A 27,389-nucleotide genomic window follows, 5' to 3' on the forward strand; every position below is an offset into this window, starting at 1 on the left:
TACTGTTTACTCCTGTACTTTCAGTCAAAACAGTTACTAACAATTATATAGTTATATATTATATAGTTACCAATAAATGCATTAGTTGTGGTTAAAAAGTGTAATAATTCAAACTGTATCTGCTCATCTACTACATTTCAGTTACATTTACATTTACAGTTGTGTATTGAATGTCTTTCAAGTGTGTTAAGGTACAATTATTTTTTATGTATATGTAGAATATATTTGTTTTTCAGTGTATGGCCAGATCGATTATTCAAATGTACATTGGTGTAATTGTGATTTGTTTCTACAATATGGTTTGTGATAAATATTGACACTACAGAGAGTTTTTATATGTTTATGGTATTTTTGTTTTACGCTATAAACTGATGTCCACTATTTAACTACATGAAATCTCGCAGTTTACTTATACAAAGTGTATCATGAAGTTGTCCCAAGACTTATAACCTATTCTGTTCATGAAAATAATGGAAAAAGTTCATCTAAACGTGTTTTAAAATGCTTTGTTTGCGTGTTACGGCCAATGAAAGATTTTGATTGGATTTCAGCTACCTTGATGAAATGAGGTTGTACTGAAATTTTTAGGGTGTTAATTAAGAAATGAAATTAGTCATTTCTTATGGTTTTTGACTGGAAAAGTAAAATAAAATAGGTCCCAAAACTGCATCTGCAGTAGTTTTTGAGAAATCTGGGGGGGGGGAGGTCCAGTAAACTGGAGTAAAAAATCCTGTTTTTTATGTTTGATATACAATAACTTTGTTAAATGGGTAATAAATACATAAAACTTTTAAACAAAACTTTTAGAGTATGTAATACTGAACAAAATGATTTAAGATAAGTTGAATAAAACATAAAAGTTAGAAAAATTTGAATTTTATTTAGAAATTGTACATTATTTGTCAGAAAGGTACTTATTTTTTGTAATAAAAAACCAGATTCTTTTTCGGTAATGTAAAAATTTTGTAAAAACAAAGTTACTATTAAAAATTACTGTTAAAAAATTAATAAAAAACTGGAAATTAAACAATTATAAAAGAAAATAAATATATAAAAATTAATTAGATAATAGTTTTTTTTATTAATGACAGAATTACAATGAATTACTATTTCAAAGTTGGCAATAAAATAACAACAGCTCATCAACAATGCACAATACTGTATTTTTTTATTTATTTGTTTTTTTCTTGATGAAATTCACTACGGAAACTTGAAACTTGTGCGTAGGAATATGAAATGTAATTTTTGTAGCATATGAAAAATGTCATGCTGTACTTGTTTACACAGAGGAATAGGCTGATATGATATTCATTTTGGGTGTGTGTAATAGCAGTGCTACAATTGCTCAGTAGAATTTGAAGTAAGTTTCCGAATCAAAGGATTCAAGATCCCAAAACAATTAATGTGACTTTTTCCATTCTTCAGGAAACAGGTTTACTACCTAGTATTCATACCAGCTACAAACGATCTGTCCAACAAGACACTGTTATTAATGAAATTATTATTGATATATTTCATCACAGTCCAGACATCAGTACATATTTCTAAGTGGATCTGGAGTTTCACATTTAATGGTTTGGAGGACATTTAAACAAAACAAGTTTTATCCTTATCATAAGCAGCCATTTCAACATCTACACACTCTGGAGATGGTCTGCTTCTCTTGGAGTTCTACAACTGATGGAATACAAATTGACGATTCTACAAGTATGTATTGTTTACAGACGAGGCAAATTTCACTTGAGATGGCGTCAATAACTTACACAATGAGCATAATGGGCTGAAGTAAATCCTCATGTAATGGTGGAAGACAATTTTCAAAATTGATTTAGCATCATTGTATGTTGTGGGCTTCTTCATAATCAGTTTGGACCATTCATATTATCTGACTGTTCAAATGTTGAGTCTATTTGTACTTTCTTCAAGAAGAATTGTTGCAACTGCTTGAAGATGTTCCTCTAGCACTGAGATTCAAAGTATACTTCCAGCATGATTGTGCACCTCCCCAGTTTTCTTGTGCCATTTCTACTCACTTAAATCATTTCCTTGAAAAATGGATCAGTTGTGGAGGTTCACTTTCCTGGCCACCAAGATTGCCTGATCTAACAACTTTAGATTTTTGCATCTGGGGATGAATGAAAAATATTGTATACAAAACAAAAATACATTCTCGAGAGGAATTAATTTGCTGAATTATGGATGCAGCTGAACAACTTAAGGACAGCCCTGAAGAACTAAAAAGAGCAACAAAAGCAGTACAGAAGCTTGCCAAGAAATCTGTTCTGTTGAAATGGCAGGTTCATTTTTGACATTTAATATAAACTGCCTCCTCTATGAATCATGAGACCTTGCCGTTGGTGAGGGGGCTTGAGTACTCAGTGATACAGAGTAGCTGGACCGAAGGTGCAACCATATCGGAGAGGTATCTGTTGAGAGCCAGACTAAGGAATGATTCCTGAAAGAGGGCAGCAGCTCTTTCAGTAGTTGTTAGGGGCGTGAGTCAGGACGACTTAAACTTAAACGGCCATATCAACATCACTCAGTCCTCTGAGTACTGCGCAGCTGAAAGCAATGGAAAACTACAGCTGCTTTTTTTCCAAGAAAATGTGGCTCTCTGCATTTTCATATAGCAATGATGGAGGCGCCTCCCTTGGTAACATATTCCGGAGGTAAACTAGTCCCCCGTTCGGATCTCGGGTGGGGACTACTAAGGAGGGGGTCACCAGAAAATTAAAAAATAACATTCTACGAGTCGGAGCGTGGAATGTTAGAAGTTTAAAAAAGGTTGGTAGGCTGGAAAATTTAAAAAGAGAAATGGATAGCGATAGAATCATTGTAATAAGGATAAAATCAAAACCTAAACCGGCAATGATTGTTAACGTCTATATGCCTACAAGCGCCCATGATGATGATGAGGTAGAGTGTGTATACGAAGAGATTGATGAAGCAATTAAACACATAAAAGGAGATGAAAATTTAATAATAGTTGGAGATTGGAATGCAAGCATTGGAAAGGGCAAGGAAGGAAATATAATAGGTGAATACAGGCTGGGCAAAAGGAATGAAAGAGGGGACAGACTTATAGAGTTTTGCACAAAGTATAATTTAGTAATTACACCCAATTTAAAAATCATAATAGAACAATATACACTTGGAAAAAGCCAGGCGATACTGCAAGGTATTAGATAGATTATATCATGGTTAAGCAAAGATTTAGGAATCAACTCGTTGACTGGAAAACTTACCCTGGAGCAGACATTGATTGCGACCATAATTTGGTGATAATGAAATGTAAATTGGGATTTAAAAACCTGAAGAAAAGGTGTCAGATGATTCCGTGGAATTTAGAGAAGCTTGAGGAAGAGGAGGTAAAGAAGATTTTTGAGGAGGACATCGCAAGAGGTCTGAGTTATAAAGATAAGGTAGAAAATGTAGAAGAAGAATGGGAGAATGTTAAAAAGGAAATTATTAAATCAGCAGAAGCGAACTTAGGCGGAACAAAGAGAACTGGTAGAAATCCTTGGGTTTTAGATAATATATTTCAGCTGATGGATGAACGTAGAAAATATAAGAATGCTAGTGATGAAGAGAGTAAAAGGAACTACCGACAATTAAGAAATGCTATAAACAGGAAGTGCAAACTAGTGAAAGAAGAGTGGATTAAAGAAAAGTGTTCAGAAGTGGAAAGAGAAATGAACATTGGTAAAATAGACGGAGCATACAGGAAAGTTAAGGAAAATTTTGGGGTACATAAATTAAAATCTAATAATGTGTTAAACAAAGATGGTACACCAATATGTAAAACGAAAGGTAAAGTCGATAGATGGGTGGAATATATTGAAGAGTTATACGGAGGAAATGAATTAGAAAAAATGGTGTTATAGAGGAAGAAGAGGAAGTTGAGGAGGATGAAATGGAAGAAACAATACTGACATCTGAATTTAAGAGAGCATTAAAAGATTTAAATGGCAGAAAGGCTCCTGGAATAGACAGAATACCTGTAGAATTACTGCGCAGTGCAGGTGAGGAAGCGATTGATAGATTATACAAGCTGGTGTGTAATATTTATGAAAAAGGGGAAGTTCCGTCAGAGTTCAAAAAAAGTGTTATAGTAATGATACCGAAGAAAGCAGGGGCAGATAAATGTGAAGAATACAGAACAATTAGTTTAACTAGTCATGCATCAAAAATCTTAACTAGAATTCTATACAGAAGAATTGAGAGGAGAGTGGAAGAAGTGTTAGAAGAAGACCAATTTGGTTTCAGGAAAAGTATAGGGACAAGGGAAGCAATTTTAGGCCTCAGATTAATAGTAGAAGAAAGATTAAAGAAAAACAAACCAACATACTTGGCGTTTATAGACCTAGAAAAGGCATTCGATAACGTAGACTGGAATAAAATGTTCAGCAATTAAAAAAAATTAGGGTTCAAATTCACAGATAGAAGAACAATTGCTAACATGTACACGAACCAAACAGCAACAGTAATAATCGAAGAACATAAGAAAGAAGCCGTAATAAGAAAGGGAGTCCGTCAAGGATGTTCCCTATCACCGTTACTTTTTAATCTTTACATGGAACTAGCAGTTAATGATGTTAAAGAACAATTTAAATTCGGAGTAACAGTGCAAGGTGAAAAGATAAAGATGCTACGATTTGCTGATGATATAGTAATTCTAGCCGAGAGTAAAAAGGATTTAGAAGAAACAATGAATGGCATAGATGAAGTCTTACGCAAGAACTATCGCATGAAAATAAACAAATACAAAACAAAAGTAATGAAATGTATTAGAAATAACAAAGATGGACCAATGAATGTGAAAATTGGAGGAGAAAAGATTATGGAGGTAGAAGAATTTTGTTATTTGGGAAGTAGAATTACTAAAGATGGACGAAGCAGGAGTGATATAAAATGCCGTATAGCACAAGTGAAACGAGTCTTCAGTCAGAAATATAATTTGTTAACATTAAAAATTAATTTAAATGCCAGGAAAAAATGTTTGAAAGTATATGTTTGGAGTGTCGCTTTATATGAAAGTGAAGCTTGGACAATTGGAGTATCTGAGAAGAAAAGATTAGAAGCTTTTGAAATGTAGTGCTGTAGGAGAATGTTAAAAATCAGGTGGGTGGATAAAGTGACAAGTGAAGAGGTATTGCGGCAAATAGATGAAGAAATAAGCATTTGGAAAAATATAGTTAAAAGAAGAGACAGACTATAGGCCACATACTAAGGCATCCTGGAATAGTCGCTTTAATATTGGAGGGACAGGTAGAAGGAAAAAATTGTATAGGCAGGCCATGTTTGGAATATGTAAAACAAATTGTTAGGGATTTAGGATGTAGGGGGTATACTGAAATGATACGACTAGCACTAGATAGGGAATCTTGGAGAGCTGCATCAAACCAGTCAAACTGAAGAGAAAAAAAATATATATATATAAACTGATTCGTGCACTTTGGTTTAGTATACTGTTTCTAAATAAAATTTGAATTTTTCTAACCTTTCTTTCTTTTATTCAACTTATCTTACCCCACTTTGTTCAGAATTAAATCATCTACAAGTTTTGTTGAAAAGTTTTAATATTTATTACTCATTTACCAAATTATTATATGTCAAATATGGTGGAAAAACCTTGTTTTTCCACCAATTTATTGGTTTTCACCCCAGATATCACAAAAACTACTGCAGAAAAATTCTGGGACCTATTATATTCGATTTTTCAGGCCAAAAATCATAAGAAATCACTAATTCTATTTTTTAATTAACACCTTAAAAATTACAGTATGACCTCATTTCTCCAGGGATAGCTGAAATCCAAGTGAAATCTTTCAAGAGCCATTATCTCATAAATGAAGCATTTTAGGGCATTTGTTTATGTGAACTTTTTCCATTATTTCACAAGTAGAATAGGTTATGAAAGTCCCAGGAGATCTTTGTTTACTTTACACTTTACATATACACTGCACCAAGAACACTACACAAATTACAACATATACCCTTACACAACTACACAACAACATCCTACATTAATTCTTGTAATATTTGCAGTCTGTGGTATTGCAACACCTTATGAAACACAACCATAACCCAAGGTGGAAACTGGTGCTGGTGGATTGATGGCTCTACGTAGTGAGCCTCGAATGATGTCCTCTGGGCACCAGTACTCTAGCTCCATTATACATGCACTCTACTGGAGTGGTCTATTGTATCGCCAGTACTCATGGGAACTGTATGTCCATCCCAATAAATACTTCTACAGTAGTTGTTGATTCACTTTAAAAACCAACAAAAACAGGGGTTTAAATAGACTTTGATCAACTTTGTCGACTGAGGATTTAATGAGTGAGAAGGAAACAAGAAGTGTTAAGGATATTGGTAATGTTTCTTTTGTACGGTTTCTTGTTTTAAGATTTAATAAGGAAGATAAATCCTTTGAAAAGATTTCTCCCTTCATAATTAATAGGAGCATTGTAACAGTTGTGGGTCTTTAAAATCGATTAAAAAACTCAGGAGTGGCGCCCTGCTGGTTGAAGTTATTAATGAATACCGTTGCAGAGAACTCTAGCTATTAAGTTCATAGGAACAGACCGAGTGATTTTAGAGCCCCATACAATGCTAAATTTTAGGAAAGGAGTGTGATCTTTTGTAGGGACTTGGCCAATGTAGAATTACCACTAATTACGGAAGAATTGTCAGTGCAATCAGTCACCTGTGTATAGCGGATTAAAAGAAAAGAGAATAGCATTGATGTACCAACATCATCACTAATTCTGACCTTTTCCAGTCAGATTGTTCCTGACCGAATAAAGATTGGTTACCATTCTGTTCATGTGCAACCGTATGTAGCAAATCCCAGATGCTGCTTCCAATGTCAGGGATTTGGTCACACCAAAACTGGTTGCAAAAGGAACAAATTTATGCACGTTGCAGCCATATGGGACATGATGATAGCACATGCACTGAGAAAGAAAAATGTATAAACTGTAAAGTCTACATTTGGCAAGGTCTCAGGAATACCCTTTGTACAAGGAAGAAAAAGGCATTTTAAAGATCTGTACTGAGCAGAAAGTGCTCTTTCTGGTGGCATATACGGAGTAGAGAAAATCACTGAGCATGAGAAATCCCTTACTACCCAGAATTAGTTTTGTACAAGCACTCTCCCACAGCATACTAAAAGAGAGAGAATGTGCATTGTGTAAAGAACTAATAAAATTGGTAGAAGCTTTGCAAGAACAGGCAAAGTCTCTCACAGCTGCTATTTCAGCATTAAGCACAAACAAAAAGGTAACCTCTGGCAGAAAAATTGATGGTGTCAAACTAAATCCATATCAATCATTACACAAACACATAAGATTCCTGCTGCATCAACAATGCAGCAAATAACCAAGATCCCCTGTAAAGGGATTTATTAAAACATTATCACCTCTCTGTCCTTTCAGGCTTCCCCCACTACTCCTTCACCATCTTGAGGTTTCTACAAGGATATGATGATGGATGAAGTGCCTAAAGAAGTAGAGCACTTATTAAAAATCATCAAATTCAAAAAGAAAAATTGGATAGAATTTGATAAGTAGTTTGCATGCAGTATTTTTATGCAAACAGGAGAAAATTGTTTTTTATGGATACAAATATTATTCATTAGAATGTTTGCAGTCTCCATTCTCACTGTGAGAGTATTGAAATCCTACTAAAGGAAGCGAATCCTGTAATATACTATATACAGGAGATTCACTTTTGTCTCCAGGATATGTTTTTTCACAGATATGTTTGCGAAAGATGTGACTATCAAACTGAGGGCAGATGATGAGAAGGTGTCGCTGTTTTCCTAAAGGAAGTAGTGTTAGCTCATACCATTGCATACAAACACCCCATAATGACGTCATTTGAAATGAATATCTGCAAATTATACCTGTCTCCTAATTCTGATATCATTGAGGATGATCTATCCAATTTCATTTCCCAGAGTCCTGTACCCTGCCTAATAATTGGCGATTTCACCGTTCACCACCATCTTGGGACTCATTGTCATGTTATTCTCGGGGAAGAATAGTTGATCAACTGCAACAGAACTTAGATCTCTGCTTTTTGAATGATGGATCCTGCACTTTTGTATCATCTTCATCAGGTACATCTTCGTGCATTGATCTGTTTTATTCAGCATCACTATTTCTATGTCTTGACTGGCACATTTCCAAGAACATTTTTGGAAGTGATCACAGACTGGTTAATATCTCAGGCTGTGTTAGTGATTTGCCTCAGAATCAGATATGTAGGTGGTTGGTTGGGAAGGCATACTGGATTAGGTACAAAGATTTGTTTAGTTTGTATGATGAAAGTGGCAATCTGATCTACCAACCTTTTGTGTTTGCACACGTGATACTCTATTGTGTGATTGAATATATTCCCTTAACATCTGGTAAACCTAGACAGTCTGTTCCTTGGTTGAATGATGAATGCAGGAGGGGATTGAGGAATCAGTATAGGGCATTGCATAATTTTAATCGTAAGCCATGACAGAAATGCTCTGCGCCTACCACAATGTGAGGGCTGTATACTAGTGTTTTGATATCCTAAGTGGAAATCATGGTTAAAATATATCAACAGCATTTCACAGACAACTCCATAATCAGTTGTTTGGAGAAAGACATGGGACATGTGTGGATCGGACAATCTCTACCACTAATTGGACTAATAACCAATGGCGTCCTTGTTACCATGCAAATTGATGTAGTGAACATGTTTGGTTACTCGTTTAGATCAGTTTCATTAACATCATTCTACTGTCATGAGTTTATGAGGTATAAGTTACAGGTAGAAAGTGCGCCTTGCATTATTGGAGATTCGCAAAATGAGTTAAATATTCCCTTTTCTCTTGATGAGCTAAGGTATGCATTGAAAAATTCCCATGACACTTCCTCTGGAAATGGTAATATAAGGTTCAGTATGTTATCTCACTTGCTGAATAGTTCATTACAACATCTTTTGTCTATTTACAACAAAATATTCTCTGACCAGGTGTTTTCAGATTCCTGGTCAGAAGCACTGGTCATCCCCGTACTGAAACCTGGTAAAAATAAATCATGCCCTTTATTGTGGACCAGTACGAACCCTTTGCAAGTTGGTGGAATGTATGGTAAACCGTCGCCTAGTGTGGTACCTTGAGAAAAATGCCCTAATTGCCCCTGAACAGTGTGATTTCACCAAGCTAGATTGGCTATCGATCATGTAGTTGCCCTGGAATCTGTTACTCAAAACGCCTTCCTATTTCGGCAACGCCTGGTTGTGGTATTCTTTGATATGCAAAAGGTGTACGACACAGCTTGAAGGAGAGGAATCTTAAATAAACTGGATGAATGGGGTATAGAAGGAAATCTCCTTGCATTTATCAGGGGTTTCCTCAACAGTCAGTCCTTTCAAGTTCGAGTTGGAACAACGATATCTGGAAGTTACACACTAGAAAACAAAATACAACAGGAAAGTGTCCTAAGCGTTAACTTATTTGTCATAGCCATAAGACGATGTTGACGATTTCTCAATTTATATAACATCTAGAACTTCAGCTACTACTGAGAGATTGCTCCAAAATACAATAAGCCGCTTAGAATTGTGGTGTAAAACGACTAGAATCACGTTTTTTTCAAAGAAAACCAAATGCATCTGTTTTTCACAGTTGAGAGAAGATACTGTCCCTCAATTGTTTTTATACATAGTGAACCAATTGAAGCATGCACGTGGTTTAGATTTTTAAGATTGTGGTTTGACAAACAACTAACGTGGGTAATACATTTAAAGGAGCTGAATGTAAAATGTTTAAAAATGTTGAACATGCTGAGAGTTTTATCTAATACTTGATGGGGAGCCAATTTAGAATGCATGTTGCACTTCTATCGAGCTCTAGTCTTTTCCAGCTTGGACTACGGCTGTATGGTGTATTCATCTGCATGGTCCACCACTCTTAAAATGCAAGATTCTGTCCATCATTCATTCATCTGTTTTGCTACAGTTGCTTTTCGTTCATGTCCTGTGGTAAGTGTACAAGTGGAAAGTGGTGAACAATCCCTTTCCAATAGATGGAATCAAATGATTTGCACTCATGTAGTTCATACTAAAGCACAACGAAATCATCCAAAATTTGATATGGTGTTCTCTAACCACTATCTGATTCGATACCAAGAACAGCATAAAGCTACTGCTCCACTAGCCATCAGAGCAAATTGCCTTCTCTCAGCTCTAAATATACAGTTACCTTCAGTCCTTACTGTTGCTCCACGTTATTATCCTCCTTGACAGCCCTCTCTTGTTAATTACTGCTTTGATCTTTGTCAATGTTATAAAAAGAACACAAATCCAATTATTATACAGAAGAAAATTTATTTTATTAGAAATACCATTAATCCTGATGTTACAGTTTATGTGGAAAGCTCTAGAAATGTTAATTTGGTTTGTTGTTTTTGGTTGGCAACAGAACATACATGTGTGGCTTTCCCAGCATCACCAGTATTTTTGTTGCAGAACTGTATGCCATTAATAAGGCCTTACATATGGTTAGCTCAAAATTTTGACATGGTCTTGGTTGCTCAGATTCCATGAGTGTCTTACAGGCAATTAGTGATGTGTACTCCAGACACCCTGTTGTTTGTGAGATTCAGTGTAATTTTGCAAATTACTAGTTGTAATACAACAGTGAGCTTCTGCTGGATCCCCAGCCGTACAGGAATTTCAGGCAATAAGCACTTGAACAATGTGGCAAAAGAGGCTTGTCTTCAGTCTCCTTTTACTAGGTGTGTTTCTTCTATCAATCTTGTCTATTCGTAAAGAGGGTAGTTCATGATGTGTGGCAAAGTGAGTGGGACACTACCATGAACAATAAACTTCACCCAGTTAAAAACACTGTTTCACCTTGGAGCTCCTTATGCAGAAATAACCGTCAAGTGGAGGTTATTATCTGCTGTTTGCGAATAGGACACATTAGGCTTGCTCATGGATATCTGATGACTCTAAGAGATGCTTCAGTTTGTGCTCACTGTGACTGCTGACTGACAGTGCACCACATCCTTGAGGATTAAATCTGTTATGCGGCATTGCATCACAAGTTTAAACTAGGGGCTAACATGAAAAAATTGTGGGGGATAGTGAAGTGTTGTTATCTTGTTTTATGATTTCTTTGAGCCTTCCATTTATAAATAAATAAATTACTCTTGTGTGTTCCAAACACTCATGCCATTTGCTGTCATGCAGATTGCAATTTAATATTTCAAGATATATATATTGTGATATATCTTTGTTTTGTTATTTTGTTTATATTGTTACAGGCCTTATATTCTGAAGTCGTATTTTGCATGTTGGAGTTTTTAGTTTTTAAATTATTTTAACTGTCAGTTATTTGTAGAACAAATATCGTACCCGGACAATGATAACACGTAAGTGGTTTTTGCCCTGAAAAAAAATGTATACTTCTAGAACAATATGTAAAAACAAAACATTTGTTTTTACAAATGTAATAAGTTGTTTTGTTTTTCATCTTGAAAGCTATACAGCATCCAGATTTTTGAATTGACAATTTTTTCCTGAACTTTCAAATACTTATTAATGATTTAATCTCATTGAATTTTAAAGATGGAGTATTAAATCTATTTGTGTTATATATGTATAATACAAAGCACATTTCTTAATGTGTCCATTTTTTGTGTTATCTTCATTTTGTTTTTATTGTATTTTTATTTACTTTATATTTCGTGTAAAATATATTAATATATTATATCAGTGTTAAACATATTTTATATTTTAGTGAGGCAGGAATGTGTTCCACTTCCTTCTTGGGATGGTTCGTTGATAATTCCTTGTTCTTTCCTTCTCACCTGGAAAATTGTAGTTCAAGACCAAGTTGGACTAGTTCCTCATCACTATCTCCTAATTTCCATTCTGTAATGGATTAAGATTAAATAAATCCTGGTCTAACAATTGAGGGAGATACACTCACTATATAAACAAGGAATACATCTTCTTATAGACTCATTCAACCAATTTTTTTTTAATCAAAATATCTGTTTAATTATATGTCTGAGGTGATGAATAAATTAAGACTAAAAGACTGATTAAACAAGGCTAGATATCTGAAGATTTTGAGAATATCAAGTGAATCAATCTTTCAATCCTGTATGGTAGTTATTTTATATTGTTGAAATCTTCCATGTATGCTGAATAGTCAGCAAATTAAAGTTCTTAAAAATTTCATCTTAAATACTCACACACACAGAGAGAGAAAGAGAGAGAGAGAGAAAGAAAGACTGCGAGAGAAAACTTTTCATCACAAATTATTTTATTTTATTAGCAATGTAGATTTTTCAGTTTTATTAGATATCAAGAAAAATGTTGTATTGATCCTTCCATCCCTATAGATTTGATCCAGTAATATTTAAAAGTTTGCCGGAATAAATATATGTGTAAAATAATATATTAATTTCATTTTTAGTAAAATCTGGACAAAGAATGTGTAAGTTACAGGTCATAAATTTGTGTTTTGACCACAGAAATTCGTAAGTCCAAGTTTCCTAAATTAGCAACTAACTTGAGAATTTTTGGGAACAGTTTTGTATTTAGATTGATTAAACAGACATAATCTTATAATAATTTGTGTTTTTTTAATTTGTAAAATAGTTTGTGCGATAAGTCAGCTGAAGCAACAATGAGTAAATAAATAAAATTTAAGGACTAAACAATAAAGAAATTTTTAAATAAGCAGCTGACTTTTAGTTTTTAGGAATTTGATATATGTGAAATAAAGTATCATTTTCCCATGTTCATAACTTAATTCATTTAATCCTTATACTTCATTTTGTACAAGAGTATTTCTAGGCCTTACCAAATAATATTAAGAAATTTAAAATATAAAATTTACATCTTTAACCTGTATTTTATTTTCTACTTCCAGCTGGTCCAAGCCTAGTAATTCACACACACCAGCATAGAACAATACCGATGACATTGGCGACTGCTTGTCCTTTAGGTTCAACATTGGTTGTTAGTGAACCATCACCTCAACCAACTGTACAACATCATGAAACATCATCACCTTGTCCTGTTGTTGAACCACCAATGTCACACGTTTTGCCTCCCATTTCACATTATGATGAACCTGCAAGCCATCATAATAATCCACAACCACATCAGCAGCAAACAAATATTGAGGGTAAGCCTTAATTTCAAATAAAGTATAAAATTTGACTAGTTTTATTCATGTGTTTATACACACAATTAAGAATAAATTTACGTAATGGTTGGTCAGTTATTTTGTCATTGTGCTGGCTTCTCTATTGAGTCATCCAGACTTAATTTCTTGTCTTACATCTGATAATCATAAAAAAAAAAAAATATTTAACTGTATTTGTGTTTGATTTTGGTGAAATAAATAATTCGATATATTACAGCTTAAAAAGAAATTTCTAACTGAAGGAGCAGAATGTTTTGGCATACTCATTCAGATCAGTAAACACGGAAGTAATCTGTCTTGTTTTCCTGCTATGTGAGGGTATTAAAGTAAAAAACAAGGAGCTGTTACAACTCCCAAACTTTAAGTTTTATCAACTTTCATTTGTGTTTGTTTATGCAAATGCTGCATTTTTTGTTACGAAGAATTAGTTATTCTTTTATACAATTTTATTTTTTTGTTTACAAAGCTATTTTTAATAGCTTTTAGGTCAAGAAATTTGGTATTAACAAAAGCAAAATTAAAAGCTACTTAGAGTTCGTGATGTTTTTTCATAATCATAATGATATAATATTTTTTCAAAACTCATTATAAAGTAATATTTTAAATAATAAAAAAGGAAAATTAGAAACATGTAAGTTCAAAAAAACAAATAAAATAGCCAATTAACAATGAAAATAAGTTAAATAAATGTTTTTGTGTACAATGGCAACAAGAGTTATGAGGTGTTGAAAGCATACTGTTTGCCTACAACAAGAATAGAGCTCTAAAGAATACAGTAGCAGCAAGCTACTTTCATGTGTGTGAGAGAGACAGATAGACAAAGGGGACTGCTACTTCCCTCTGCATGCCTCATACCACAACTCCCTTGTTGTGCTGGCTGAACAGTAATTTGGTTCAAATACTGCTGCACAGATCTATACACTTTTTTTAGTTGAGTGGGAGAACTCGGACTGTTAAGACGTGCTATTTTCGCTCCGCTATTTTTTGCTTTTGATTGGGTTTTTTCGGCTTTATCTATCAGGAAAGTGCTGTTTAACATTGTGATTGGACTACTAGACAGGTCTAAAGAAAAAATAGAATTTTTGGTTAACGGATTACTAAGTTTTTAAAATTTTTAAAAAAACTTTTTTGTTTTTTTAAACGGAAATTTTGGATTCACATCGAGGATGGATATACAAATAAGTGTTTAAAATTTTGTGAAAATTAGACAACGTGCAACTGAGTTATTTCTGTTTTTCATAGTGGACATTTCGTGCAAGTGAATACAGGAGAGTGACGTCACTGTATTTAATGTAAATAAGGACTTGGAAAATTTTCACTAATAACAGTAGGTATACTGAATTTTTTCTAAGTGTTTACAGACTTTTATAGGGGTAACTTTAAACATTCATATCTTGTTACCCGTTGGTCGTAGACCAAAACTGTTCAGGATCTATACGAATTGGGTCATTTCCTATCGTTTGACCCCCCTTATATATTTTTTTATTTTGGGGGACTGTTTTGACCCCCCCCCTTTTTTGAACGCCCCGTTTGGTCCTGGATCAAAACCGTTCAGGATCTATACGAATTGGGTCATACCCGATTGATTGACCCCCCTAATTTTTTTCGATTTTGGGGGACCATTGACCCCTCCTTATTGGGTATCAAATTAAAGGGAATTACTTGGAGAACACAACTGCTACATAGTTGCTGAGTTTATTTATCATCCATGGCGGATAAAGCAGAACAAAGTTATGCTAGTGAACAGGGATCCTCAGGCCTTCCACCGCTGAAACCGACTGATCCCAAGGGCAAAAAACGAATTAGACAATCCTCCTCTGAAGAAGAGGTCTATACTGGTGGCTTAAAGGAGGTTACTCTTCGACTAGGACAAGCGATGATGCATTACAAACGACATCTGGGAAAAAACATGTTAAATTATATGTATGACCATAGTAAAGAATTAAGAGAAATATACACTGCTTTAAAACATCTGCAGGAGACTACGACTACTACAGAGACCAGTTCGCAATATACACAGACTGATATGCCCCCTGGTGCAGATCAGGAAGATATATTAAGTCTTGAACTAACTGATGAGGAACTTCTGGATATGACCGCTAAGAGATGGTCTGCCTGGACAATGTCTAAAGCCAAATTAATTACCTTGCCTGCAGAGGGTGTTACAGATACCTGTCAATTTATTGATATCACCAAGTCCAAAAGGGCAATGGCAGAGGGCAAGAAGCCTGGAATGATAGCTGTAGACACTTCTGTCATTATGGATGACGAATACGATACTCAGACCAATAAGTATACTGTTTTCTACGACTCGACAGAGGACAACAGGGCTGCTGCTGGGTGTATACTAGGCGCGGTCAAGAAGATCTTACTAAGGGCCCCTAATGCGGCGTTCGTTCTGCCAAGTGGTCCTATTGGTGTCATGATTAAGAAGATGGTTATCTATCTGTTCAGGACTAGCGAGACGCCTGCATTGATGGTAGCGCCGAAAAAAACTGAAGAGAGTAGAACGCGTTCTAGATCCGCTTCTGCTCGGCGATCAACACCTCCTGTGGAGGGCAGCAAAGTGGTGGTTGTCCGGTCACAGGGCAAGTCGTATGCTGATCTACTCCGGACTGTAAAGGATAAGATCTTTAAAGACGAGGCAGGGGAAATCCTGTCCCTTCGCAAGGGTAGAAATGAAGACTTGGAAGTCAGAATTAAAGTTCCTAAAGATGCGGCTCAGTTTACCGCAACATTGAGAGACAGGGCTTCTGACCTTCAAGTGGATTTTCGTACTAAGGGCGACCGACGCGAGTGGTACACGTTAAAGACATGGAAGAGAGTACACGGCGCAAGAATTAAGCGAGGCTATAACGGCTGTTATTGGAGACACTAAGTCCTTCAGAATTACCTCATTATGGCAGGCTTATGGAAATACTCAAAATGCGACAGTAATAACCAATCAGAGGGCTGCAACTAAGTTAATTTCCAGTAGAATTAAGGTCGGCTGGGTTCACTGCCGGGCTTATATCAGGACTGATAATATGAGATGTCAAAGATGCTGGGCCGCTGATCACACGAGTACGGTATGTAAGGGCCCGGATAGGTCAACCCTTTGTTACAACTGCGGTCAGAAAGGCCATGTGATAAGAGACTGCAAGGAGGCCACTAAATGCCTTGACTGCAAAGGCACAGACCATCGCACAGGAGGAGTGCAATGTGGACTACCTAAATAATGGCTAAAATAATACTATCTAACGCCAACAGGAGCATTCTTTCCCACGATCTGGTGGGGGAGACTGCGAACGATCTTGAGGTTGACTTTATAGTCACCACAGAGCCCAACCTGAGAACGGCGGCCAGAGGTGATTGGTGGGCTGACGTGGTTGGGGATGTTGCTATCAGAAATGTCTCCGGCCGTCTTGGCTGACACCTACTTCATAGAGGTGAGGGAATTCTGGCAGTAGCACTCCCGGACTTTGACCTTATAGTCGGTTACGTAAGCCCAAACATTAATATCGGGGACTTTGCGCAGTACATCAACGCAAGTCATACAGCGGGCACCTAGTAGACCTATACTCTTAGGCAACTTTAATTGTAAGTCCATTTTAACTGGCAGCTCTTTATACCAATACAAGGGGACGAATCTTCATTGACATGATGATGGCCACAGGGCTGATCTGCCTGAATGACTACACTTATACCTATGAGGCAAGAGGCCATAGATCAGTGCTGGATCTTATGCTGGTGGACGGCAGATGGAATCCTAACGTCTTTAGTTGGAGCGTTCTTGAATCTGAAACTGGAATCGATCACCTAGCAACTTTGCTTGTTATGGAAGACGCAAGACCTTCAACATCAGCCACTGCACGATTTAGATTTAGTCCAAGACAAGTTGAGGTGGTGGTTAACAAGATTGCCAGGACCCTATCTGATGGAAGAATAGTAACGCCGCAAGTCCTTCAAGAATCAATTATTACAGAACTGTCTAGAGTCCCGCTGTTTGGAGGGGGTCGTCACCCAGTATACTGGTGGACGTCTGAAATTGCAGATCAGCGAAGAGTGTTACAATTTTGGCGTAGGAAAAAGCAAAGGCTGCGGCCCGCTGGCGGTGCTCCATATGACCAGGCAAAGGAAAGATTTGTCCAAGCTAGGCGTTGAATCATCTAATAAAGACTAGTAAAAGAAACAGTTGTGTGCTGACTTGGATTCAGACCCGTGGGGACGGGCATACAAAATAGCAATGAAGAGACTAGGACGCCGCTGGCCTGTCCTAGTTACCGAAACGGCCAGACTGCATCTTCATAGTCTCTTCCCTGTTCATGACGAGGGACATACGGACATAATAGACTGTGAAGCTAAACGCTTTACACAAAACGAGGTCGCTGTATCCGTTTCTGGTCTGAAAGATAAAAAAAAATCCGGGTCCGGATGGAATCCCGGCTGCCCTCCTCAAAGGATTAATGAAGATAATCCCCTGGGAAATCACTGACGTGGCCAATTATGGAGTACAAAACAAGACTTTCCCCGCATGCTGGAAGGAGTCACGGACTGTTTTCCTGCCTAAGAAATCCGGCAATCAAGAAATCATTAGCTATCGGCCGTTGAGTCTCATCAATAATATGGGAAAGGTTGCCGAGCGCTTGGTAGCAAACAGACTTATCCAAGAATTAGAGTCCAAAGACGGGCTTCATGATAACCAATTTGGGTTCAGGAAACATAGATCCACGCTGCAAGCTCTGGATAAAATTACCAACTCGGTATTGTCTGTCAGATCTGGTACGTGGCGTACCAGAAGAATCCCGTTGCTTATTCTGTTAGATATAAAAAATGCCTTTGGATTGGTCCGGTGGGATACGATTATGGCAGCTCTCACAGACAAACAGATTAGTTCCTATATCAAAAGACAAGTACGAGAATATCTGACTGATAGGTGGACTTTGGTCGAGGCGCTCGAAGGTAAATTTAGATATCAGCTTCATGGAGGAGTGCCGCAGGGGTCTGTGTTAGGCCCCTTGCTTTGGCTAATAGTAATTGATGGAATACTCAGACTGAGATTACCTGAAGGCTCGGAAATAGTTGCTTATGCCGATGATTTGGCTATATTAATTGAAGCCAAAACTGAACGTGACCTTGAAGTTGCCGGTAATGAAGTGCTAACATTGGTTAATAACGGGCTCTCGGACCGAGAACTATCTTTGTCTTTAGATAAATGTCACTATATTTTTCTGGCTGGAAGAAGGCGACTCAGAGACCTAAATCTCCGCGTGGGCGATCGTAGATTAGACCATGTGGCAGTAACAAAATATCTTGGTGTCATTATAGACCCAGCTCTAAAGTTTAGTCCTCATCTCGCACAGAAATGTAAAGAGGTCGAGAATACTGCAAAGGCTTTAACAAGATTGTTGGCTGGACATGAAGCTCCACGTGCATCTAGGCGGCGGGTCATTGCCAACTTTAACCTCTGTATTATTGTATGCTGCACCTATATGGGAAAAAGCACTTTGTGTTGCAAGAAATGTCGCAAGACTTAGATCTCTGCATAGGCAAGCTCTTATAAACATCACTTCTGCATACCACACCATCTCTTACGATGCGGCTTGTGTATTATCATCAGTTCCCCCTATCGACCTCTTAGTTAAAGAGCGATCACTTAGGTATCGTGGCATGCCAAAACAAGAAGCCCAAGCCAACATCAGGCACATATGGCAGGACAGATGGAATCTTTCCACTAAAGCTACCTGGACCAGGAGATTGATACCTGACTTGGGCATGTGGCTTGATAGAGGACATGGGGAGGTTGGTTATTATCTTACTCAAATACTTTCTGGGCATGGTAGCTTCGAATATTATTTACATCGATTCGGTAGAAGACCAGCACCTATTTGCATGTTCTGCCAGGATTCAGATACTGCCGAACATACTCTGTTCCACTGTAATAGATGGACTATACATAGACGACTTGCAGGGCTGCAAGAATTAAATCCGGAGAATCTGCTTCTTTTTCTACTGCGATCCACTGACAATTGGAACAAAATGGAGGAGTTTGCCAAGATAGTGCTAAAGGCTAAAGATGATGTAGCCCTTTTAAGAGGCCATTGAGGCCCCATGGTAACTTAGTAGTTTAATATTTTCGTTAAGGCAAGTAGTTATGAGGAGAAGATCATTCCTTTGTTTGGGGATCATAACAACTGGGTAATGAAAAGACCGAGACCCGGTTCCCTCGGCGGGGGCTAGGGACGGCTTTGTCGGGCCTGGTTCTCTGTCGGGGGGGGTTGAGGCAGGCACATTAAAACAAAAGATCCAACCGGGGAGGCTGACCTGCTGTGCCCTACGTACAGCCGGCGGGTGGGGAGGCCTCCTTTGAGTTTAAAGGACACTTTCCCGGGCTGCGCATACTTGAATGGATACCCGGCCTGGGGAAGTAGGGAGAAAAAAAAAAAGAAAGAAGAAGATCTATACACTTTAGCGTTTCTGAGAAAGCTTTTTATCTTTCTGAGACAAATTTGTTTTAAAAAAGATACCATCGCTAGGCTTAAAATAAAAACAAATCTGAACAATGTTATCAACAGGATAGTTAATTGAATATGGGAGTATATTTAGGAGTGTTGATGATGAATGTTGGGTTGGATAGTGGATTGGGATTGGTAGAGTCCCGAGTTTGAATTCTGGTCAGACATAACGTTTTTCATACGATACAAATTTCCATGAACCAGCTTTGCAAGCTTCTGTGAGGAATTACTTCATCAGACCAAAAAAATGAAACACGCATTTTAGTAAATTTTTAAGATAAAAAAAATAACAAGCTTGGTTTTGCTTAGGACTCTTTATGTTTCTTCCCAAAAATATTTTTCAAATGAGTAATGTTTTCTGTTATAACATATCTTCATTTAAAACAGAAATTAAATAAAATACTAAATTAAATTAAACATTTAAAAAACTTAAACTAAAATTAAGGTTTGAAAGTTGATAGGTATTTTTAATTTGGTATCAAATTCAAAAAGATAGCATTTAAAAAATTAAGAAGAATTAATTAAAGTTAGTTTGTAACATATTTTGTCCCATACACCAATGAATTTGGTCTTATTCATTTTCAAATATTTCTTTTCTATTAACTTTTACAATTTCATTTAATAAATAAAATTTATCTTCAAAAACTTAAAGTAACCTAAACAAAGGTATTCTTTTTTGAGTACTTTTCAATCCTACTTATAAGATGAGATTGTGACATAAGTTCCTATTCATCACTTCAGCTGATTTAAAATGAACACTTCTTATTAATATTTCATTCTTATTTAAAATTAACACTTCATATTTAACTTTGTTTATCAAACTTACTCAGATAACACTGGTCAACAAAATTTAATTTCTTTTTTGTTAAATGAGTTTGAATGGCTGATAATTAAAGTCTTTTTTATGCTGGTTTCATATATGTTAATAAATTTTTTCTATCGTCCTCAGTTTTTGTAATTGAAATTTATTTCCAAACAAGAAATGTATGGTGAATTTAATATGACAATACATTACATGCATTTTGTACTCACCTAAAATCTATTTCTTTTGGATTTTCTGCTGTAATTTGCTGTAGGTAGAAAGCTGTTTAGATTCCAACAGTAGTCGGCTAACATTTTTGGGTTCCATTTTCCCTGGTATTGTGTTTACATTATAGATATCTGCTGGTGAAAGCATTCTCCATGTTCATCACTGATAGTACCGAGATTTTTTGGGAAAAAATTCAAATTTGAATGTAAGAAATAAATTTTGAGTGACTTGTTATACCCAAGTTCTTTGCAGTTTTGGAGGAGTTCGCTTACAAGTTCTCTGTAGTTACCGGCCTTATGGTTTCTAAGGAACTTGTGTACCACATTTTGAAATGATTTCCATGCAACAACCTCCAAGTCATTCAAACATTCTTCAAGTGCTGGATCACTCATTAGTTTTCTTATCTGTCGTCGAACAAATATACCTTCCTTTATTTTAGCATGTTTATATTAGGGAATTTGTTTTTTAGAAACTGAAACCTTTCACCATTAGGATCCATTGATTTAGCAAAATTTTTGAATAAACCTAGCTTAATGTGTAGTGGCCTGACTAACAACACTCTTCTCTCCTACAATTAACAATCAGTACCTATCTCTTTGGCAACTGCTCTTTTATGTAATTGTTTTTCCTGTCCCTGCTGCCCCACTCGCAAAAAAAGCAACAGAACTTTGTGTATTCAAGTTGCAGTCCAAGTAAAAGTGCTATGACTTTCAGATCTCCACAAATATACCATAAATATTTCTCATACTGAATCCTGCTCAATACAAGTTTCTTATTTTCATAAGACTCCATGTGAACAGCATATGCTAATGTTATTTATGGTTATTTATTTTCAATGTGAAGTAGAATAACTTTCAATCTAAGCTTTGACGAGTCAATAAAAAGTTGCCATTTGTCAGGATGATGCATATGTCCCAAAAATTCCAGTAAACAGTCCACATCATTACAGTATACTAAATTTTCATACTGAGAGAAGAAATGTTCAAATTCTGACTGTCTGTCATGAAAAGCACTTATTTTAGTGTTTGGTTGACTAAAACTAATATTGTTTAAAAAGAAACACTTTATAAATACACTAATTTAATAAACATACACTCACTTTACTGAACAACATACACCTGCAAATACAAAAGTCAGCTACAAACTGAATATTACACACACGAGAACTCACACTTGAATGAGAATTAAAAATATTTCTCTAGTGTGCACAACCTTTCAGTCTTGATGCAATATTTTCTGCTTGATTCTTTGATAAATTTAGATCACAAACTAGATCATTTAATTCTGACTGATTAATTAAATGGAGTTCAATATATCTATTTTCTGAAAAAGTTTGGATCTCTTTCTTCATCACCTGATGTCAGCATAAGATTCTACATTTTCATCTTCATCTAAGTTTCATATTTCTGGTGTAGTTTTCTCCAAACCACTGGAATTGCAAATGGCAATCATTCTTCATGTCACAACAGTTTATAAGTAAATATAATAATAGAAATAACTAATGAGTGGGTGATATGTTTATACTAAGATGAAAGTAGTAAGAATGAGTCACATTCGTGTTCATTTTAATTACTGTGCCTGATAGAAGAAATTATGATTTCATATTTGAAATCAGTATGAAAAATACTATAAGAATCAGTTATTCACTCTCATTTAACAAAATCGTTGTTGATCAGTATAATCAATTTTCTCCCTCAGTGTTTCAAAATGAAGATAACATGTGTATTTTTAAGCAGCTAGATAGCATTGAAAATAGAAACCAGCCTTTAAACATTACACTGTATTTTAATAATCAGCCTAGTAAATTTCTAGACTGTCTTTGCAATCTTGTCAGAGAGGAAAATTGATCGATTTTAGTAAATTATAGTTTAAAAAAATTTACACATTAAATGAATAGGTGTCTGGAATAAGGGTCTACGTTACATTTTGTAAATTTTACAGGAGAGCCTTTTCAAGTTGCAGGAAATGAAATTAGTGGTTATTCAACTTAGGCCCTTCTTCCATGACACAAACAAAAAAACCTTGTTTGTATGCTCATAAATGAAGACCTTTTATGCGAAATGTATTCTTTTTATCTAAAAAACATTTTTTTTAAATTCTGATTAATAAATATTTATGATCAAGTAATATAATATTTTTAATAGTTATATTTTTAAATTACACTGTAAACAAATTACTATAAAAAAGTTTGTTCTGGATCCACTAAGAATTACACCTTGGTTAGCAGATCTTTTTTCTTCTCCTTCTCTATTGGAACTGAACTTGTGTATAGCTGTGACAAAGGAGATTCCATAGTTAACTCCACACAGGCTTAAAAATATTGAAATTTTCCATGGTCTTAATGAATTGTGGATTCTCTAGCATAGGTGAAACCAACATCATCCTTACACATTTTGAACCAAACATATTTTGTTATTTTAAATTTGTTTCACATCAGAAATAACCCATTTGTAATAATGTCTAAATTTTTGAAATTTTTTTGATCCATCTCTATTAAGAGAAATGGTGATTTAAGATTTAATGCTTCAATTATTTACTTCAAAATTGCAGGGACAAGTGCTTTCATTTTCTTTCTTTGATGCACAATTACAGTGAAGTCAAGATCACATGAGAGAAAGCTGTGGCCAGTGATCATAAATTTTTTATGTATCTCAGTAAAGTAGGAAGATCCAATTAAAAACATGAATAAACAGAGAATAGTTTTATTTTTATTTTGCCTGACATATCTGTCTGACCATATAATGAGCTTTTGCTTCTCTGTAGGTGCTAAGTTTTTGAAATTTGAAATGACAATTGAGTATACATGAACCTATCTCCTTTGAGTCTCTGTTTGCAACAAGTTGATGCCAAAGAAACATATTGCTTGATTGCAGGTCTGGTTATATATTGCGAAATTATAGTTGGAGTACTATCTTTGGTTATACATATCAGAATGACTTAACAGGAGTACAGTCCACTTACTATAAGTCAACAGAAAGCATCATGAAGTTGGATTTGATCCATCTTCTGCCGGCGGCTTATAAGCTGCATCAGCTTTCATATGATGCACATTCTTTTTCTACTAGTTGCCGTTCATGGTCTGAAGATGTCAAAACAAGTTTTGGATATAGCTGATCACATAATTTGCAGATATCTGATCTAGGCAACCCAATCTTAGATTAGCCTCGATGGGGAGTCTTATTCTTTAAAACTTTGGGGGTTGGCATCCCCATAACCCTAATAACCCTAGCCTCTGCAGTTTTTCTTCCTACTACACTCAAGTTGCAGAACACTTTACCACTTTACACTATACACATACACTAACCATGAACACTACACAAATTACAACATATACCCTTGCACAACAACATTCTACACTATTTCCTCTTTCATTTACACTTGGTGGCATTGCGACACCTTATGAAACGCAACCATAACCCAAGGTGGAAACTATTGTGCCAATGGGTGCCGATGGATTCACAATCACTATTATGATTGTGAATACCACAGAGGATTGAATCCTCTGGGCACCTGGGCAAACCCAGTTGTGTTTAGCTCTAGCTCTAGTAAGCATGTTCTCTGCTGGAGAACACTACTAGTCCACAAATAACTTATATGATGATTGGTAGTCCATCTGAAAAACTATCAATATTAATCTTGTAAAGAGGCCTCATTCAGCTTTGTCTGATGAGGATGATAGTCTGGCAGAAGAGAGTGCATTAAATCCTGATGCATTAAATCTTAAATATAAAAACATCTGATTCGTTGTTCTTTGAAATAATCAGGAAGGTGGTTACCTCCATAAGGCCTCCCTTTCTTGATAAACAAAGTTATAACAAGTTCAAGTGGTTCCTTGAAGAACATTAGAAAACTGTGAGACGGATCGATTCTCATTGAAACATTTAATGAGCACAGTCAATCTATCTTAAGTCTACGTAATATGGGTAGTATAAATATAAGTGCAGAATGCCATAAAATTCTAAATACGAGGCAGGGAGTTATTTTTTGCCTTTTGGATATGGATGTCACTGAAATAACTGATGAGCTTTGTCCCCAAGATGTTATAGAAGTAAAGCGTATAATAAAATGGCAGAGCAGAAAGGAAGAACCAACACTTTCTTTTATACTGACTTTCAACCTTCCAGTACCACCAGAAAAATAAAAGTTGGTTATCTTTCATTTCGAGTACGACCTTTCATTCCCAACCCACAATGATGTTTCAAATGTCAAGGATATGGTCACACTAAAACATCTTGCTCGAAAACGAAGATCTGTGCTCAATGTGCTAAGGAAGACCACAATGACACAAACTGTCAAGAAGATGAAAAATGTGCAAACTGCAGTGGTTCACATACAGCCCACTCCTGAAATTGCCCAGCTTTTAAAGAAGGAAGGGCAATTCTCAGAATCTCTACCGAGCAGAAGTTATTTTTTCCAGCTGCACACAAAGAATATAAAAAGACAATTTACTCACGGAACCTGGTTAAACTAGATGTATTTTTTGCCACTGCTACATCAAAACAAGCTCCTACAAATTTAGGTAATCAGCAATGTGGATCCTGCAGTGAACTAAAAAAACTTGTTCAGATGTTATCTGATAAAGTTGCTTCACTTACAGCCTCTATTTCAGGGATGAAAAAAGATGAACAAAAAGTTGCTGGTTGCAGTCAGTAAATCCAACAGTGCAGTCCCTCTGAAAGTCCCTGTCCCCAAAGTTTTACTTATATGGGCAGGAGTAATCACAACTGGCGATAAGCCATCTAATATGCCATTGTATGGGGTTAAGGAACCCCATACAACTACTCCCTCTGGGATGTCATCTGCGACTCTCCATTTTTCAAAATCCAAAATCTCTTCTCCATCACCTCGTATACTGGAGGATATGGTTGAGGAACTGCCTGACCCCAGGGCATGAAATTTTCTTAAAATCAAAAATATGAAAAAGAAAAATCGTATCACATGCAACAAATTTTTTATATATTTTCCTGTAATTTTTTTTTATAACTACCTTTACTTATGAACATTATTCAATGGAACGTTAGATATTCAGTGTGGGATCTTCAGTCCTGCATTGAAGATATTAGATTATTGGTGCACGCACATGAACAACTAATCATATGAGTTCTGAGAGGATCTGATGGTCTGGATTGGGTAGTAATTATGAAAGAGAGAAAAAAAAATAAAACAGCACATCAACATTATTTAAAGCTTGTTAAATTTATAACTATACCAGAAACGCAAGAAGAGTTTATGCATCAACTATAATAAAGGAAAACAATGTGGTAAATAACATTTATGCTACAAGAACAGAAGACTTAACTGAGAATAATTGAATAAACATTACATTCACAAAATAAAAAATAAAAAACAGGAATTCAAACACATAATTAACTTACAGCACGAAAAAACATAGCACGATCAGTCTTACCAAGCACAACATTTTACTTAAAAAATAATCTAATTTTAGTTTTTATATGTATTATATTCGACAACACAGAAACAGCCACGAGCAGTAAGTAAAAATTACATAAAGTCTTTAGATAACTTAAATCTTGTAAAGAGCTTGACCCGATAATTTATTGATAACAAAAAAACTTGTACACAGCACCGAAGCTAACACACCCATTGCACGAAGAGAACTGACTGACAAAACAGCTGACATCATCATTTGCACACAGGTCAGAATTGTAATAATAAACAACCTTGGCTTATGTTGTTTATAACACCATTCACTGAGTTGTTGATAAACCCTAGTTAGTTGTTATTGCGAAATTGGCAAAACTATGGTTTCTTGAACAACATTGTGTCTGCGACCTTGACCAAAAACTGAACAATGTGCTTCCAAGAAACGCATCTTCTATAACAAGATGCGGTAACATTCAGAGGCTATTTCTGTGAGAGATACGACTGTCTAGTAAACAGTAAAGAGAGTGGTGGAGTTGCTATTTTCATGCGGAATGAGGTGTCGGCTACGTAGATACCACTAGCTACCCTTATTCCTGCTGTTGCTGTGAAGGTCTCTATCCCCTTAAATTACATATTTGCAATTTGTAACTCTCACCGAACTCCGAGTTCAATGCTCTAGAAATGTCAAAACTCCTCATTCAAATCCCATTGCTGTCGTTAATAGTAAAAGATTTCAGTGCCCATCATATTTCCTGGGGCTCATCTTTCTGCTCCTCTCAAGGATCTATGACAAACAGAGTGAGACAAGACTTGGATCTTTCTCTACTGAATGATGGGTCTCATGTCCTTATCATCTGGTACATTGTCCAACATCAACCTCTCCGAATGCTCACCGAGTTTATTCCCTCATTTTAATTGGTCTGTTTTGATGACTTTCATGGCAGTGATCACAAGCCAATTATTATTATTTTTGGTGTTGACTGCAAGGTGAAAAAAAGGCCACAAAGATGGATTGTTGAAAAGGCAGATTGGAACAGTTAACACAAAGCCTTCCCATCATAATATGATGTTGGCACAGACGTCCTTGATCAGTTTTCCTCTTTTATGTCCATGATACTTGAAAATGCTAATAGATATATCCCACAAACATCAGGAAACCCTAAACGTCCTTCCATGATGATTGCCAAAACATTATCAGCAATTGATGGCAGGCACTAAGCAAATTTAACGCAGACCTATAACGGAACATCTAAATTTATACTGAGGGCTA

The 27,389-nt window shown here is 35.9% G+C and overlaps 1 protein-coding gene across 2 annotated transcripts in view; it reads left to right on the forward strand.

Moving 5' to 3' along the window:
• LOC142318114 (uncharacterized) overlaps nt 1–27,389 on the forward strand; it is a 51,087-nt gene that overhangs the window by 11,557 nt on the left and 12,141 nt on the right. For both annotated transcript variants that reach the window (XM_075354653.1, XM_075354654.1), the window contains exon 5: nt 12,932–13,189. In XM_075354653.1, the coding sequence (XP_075210768.1) occupies nt 12,932–13,189 (258 nt within the window). The remainder of the gene's footprint in view (nt 1–12,931; nt 13,190–27,389) is intronic.

The sequence above is a fragment of the Lycorma delicatula genome, chromosome 1, assembly GCF_047948215.1.
Source record: "Lycorma delicatula isolate Av1 chromosome 1, ASM4794821v1, whole genome shotgun sequence".
Classification (NCBI taxonomy): Eukaryota; Metazoa; Arthropoda; class Insecta; order Hemiptera; family Fulgoridae; genus Lycorma; species Lycorma delicatula.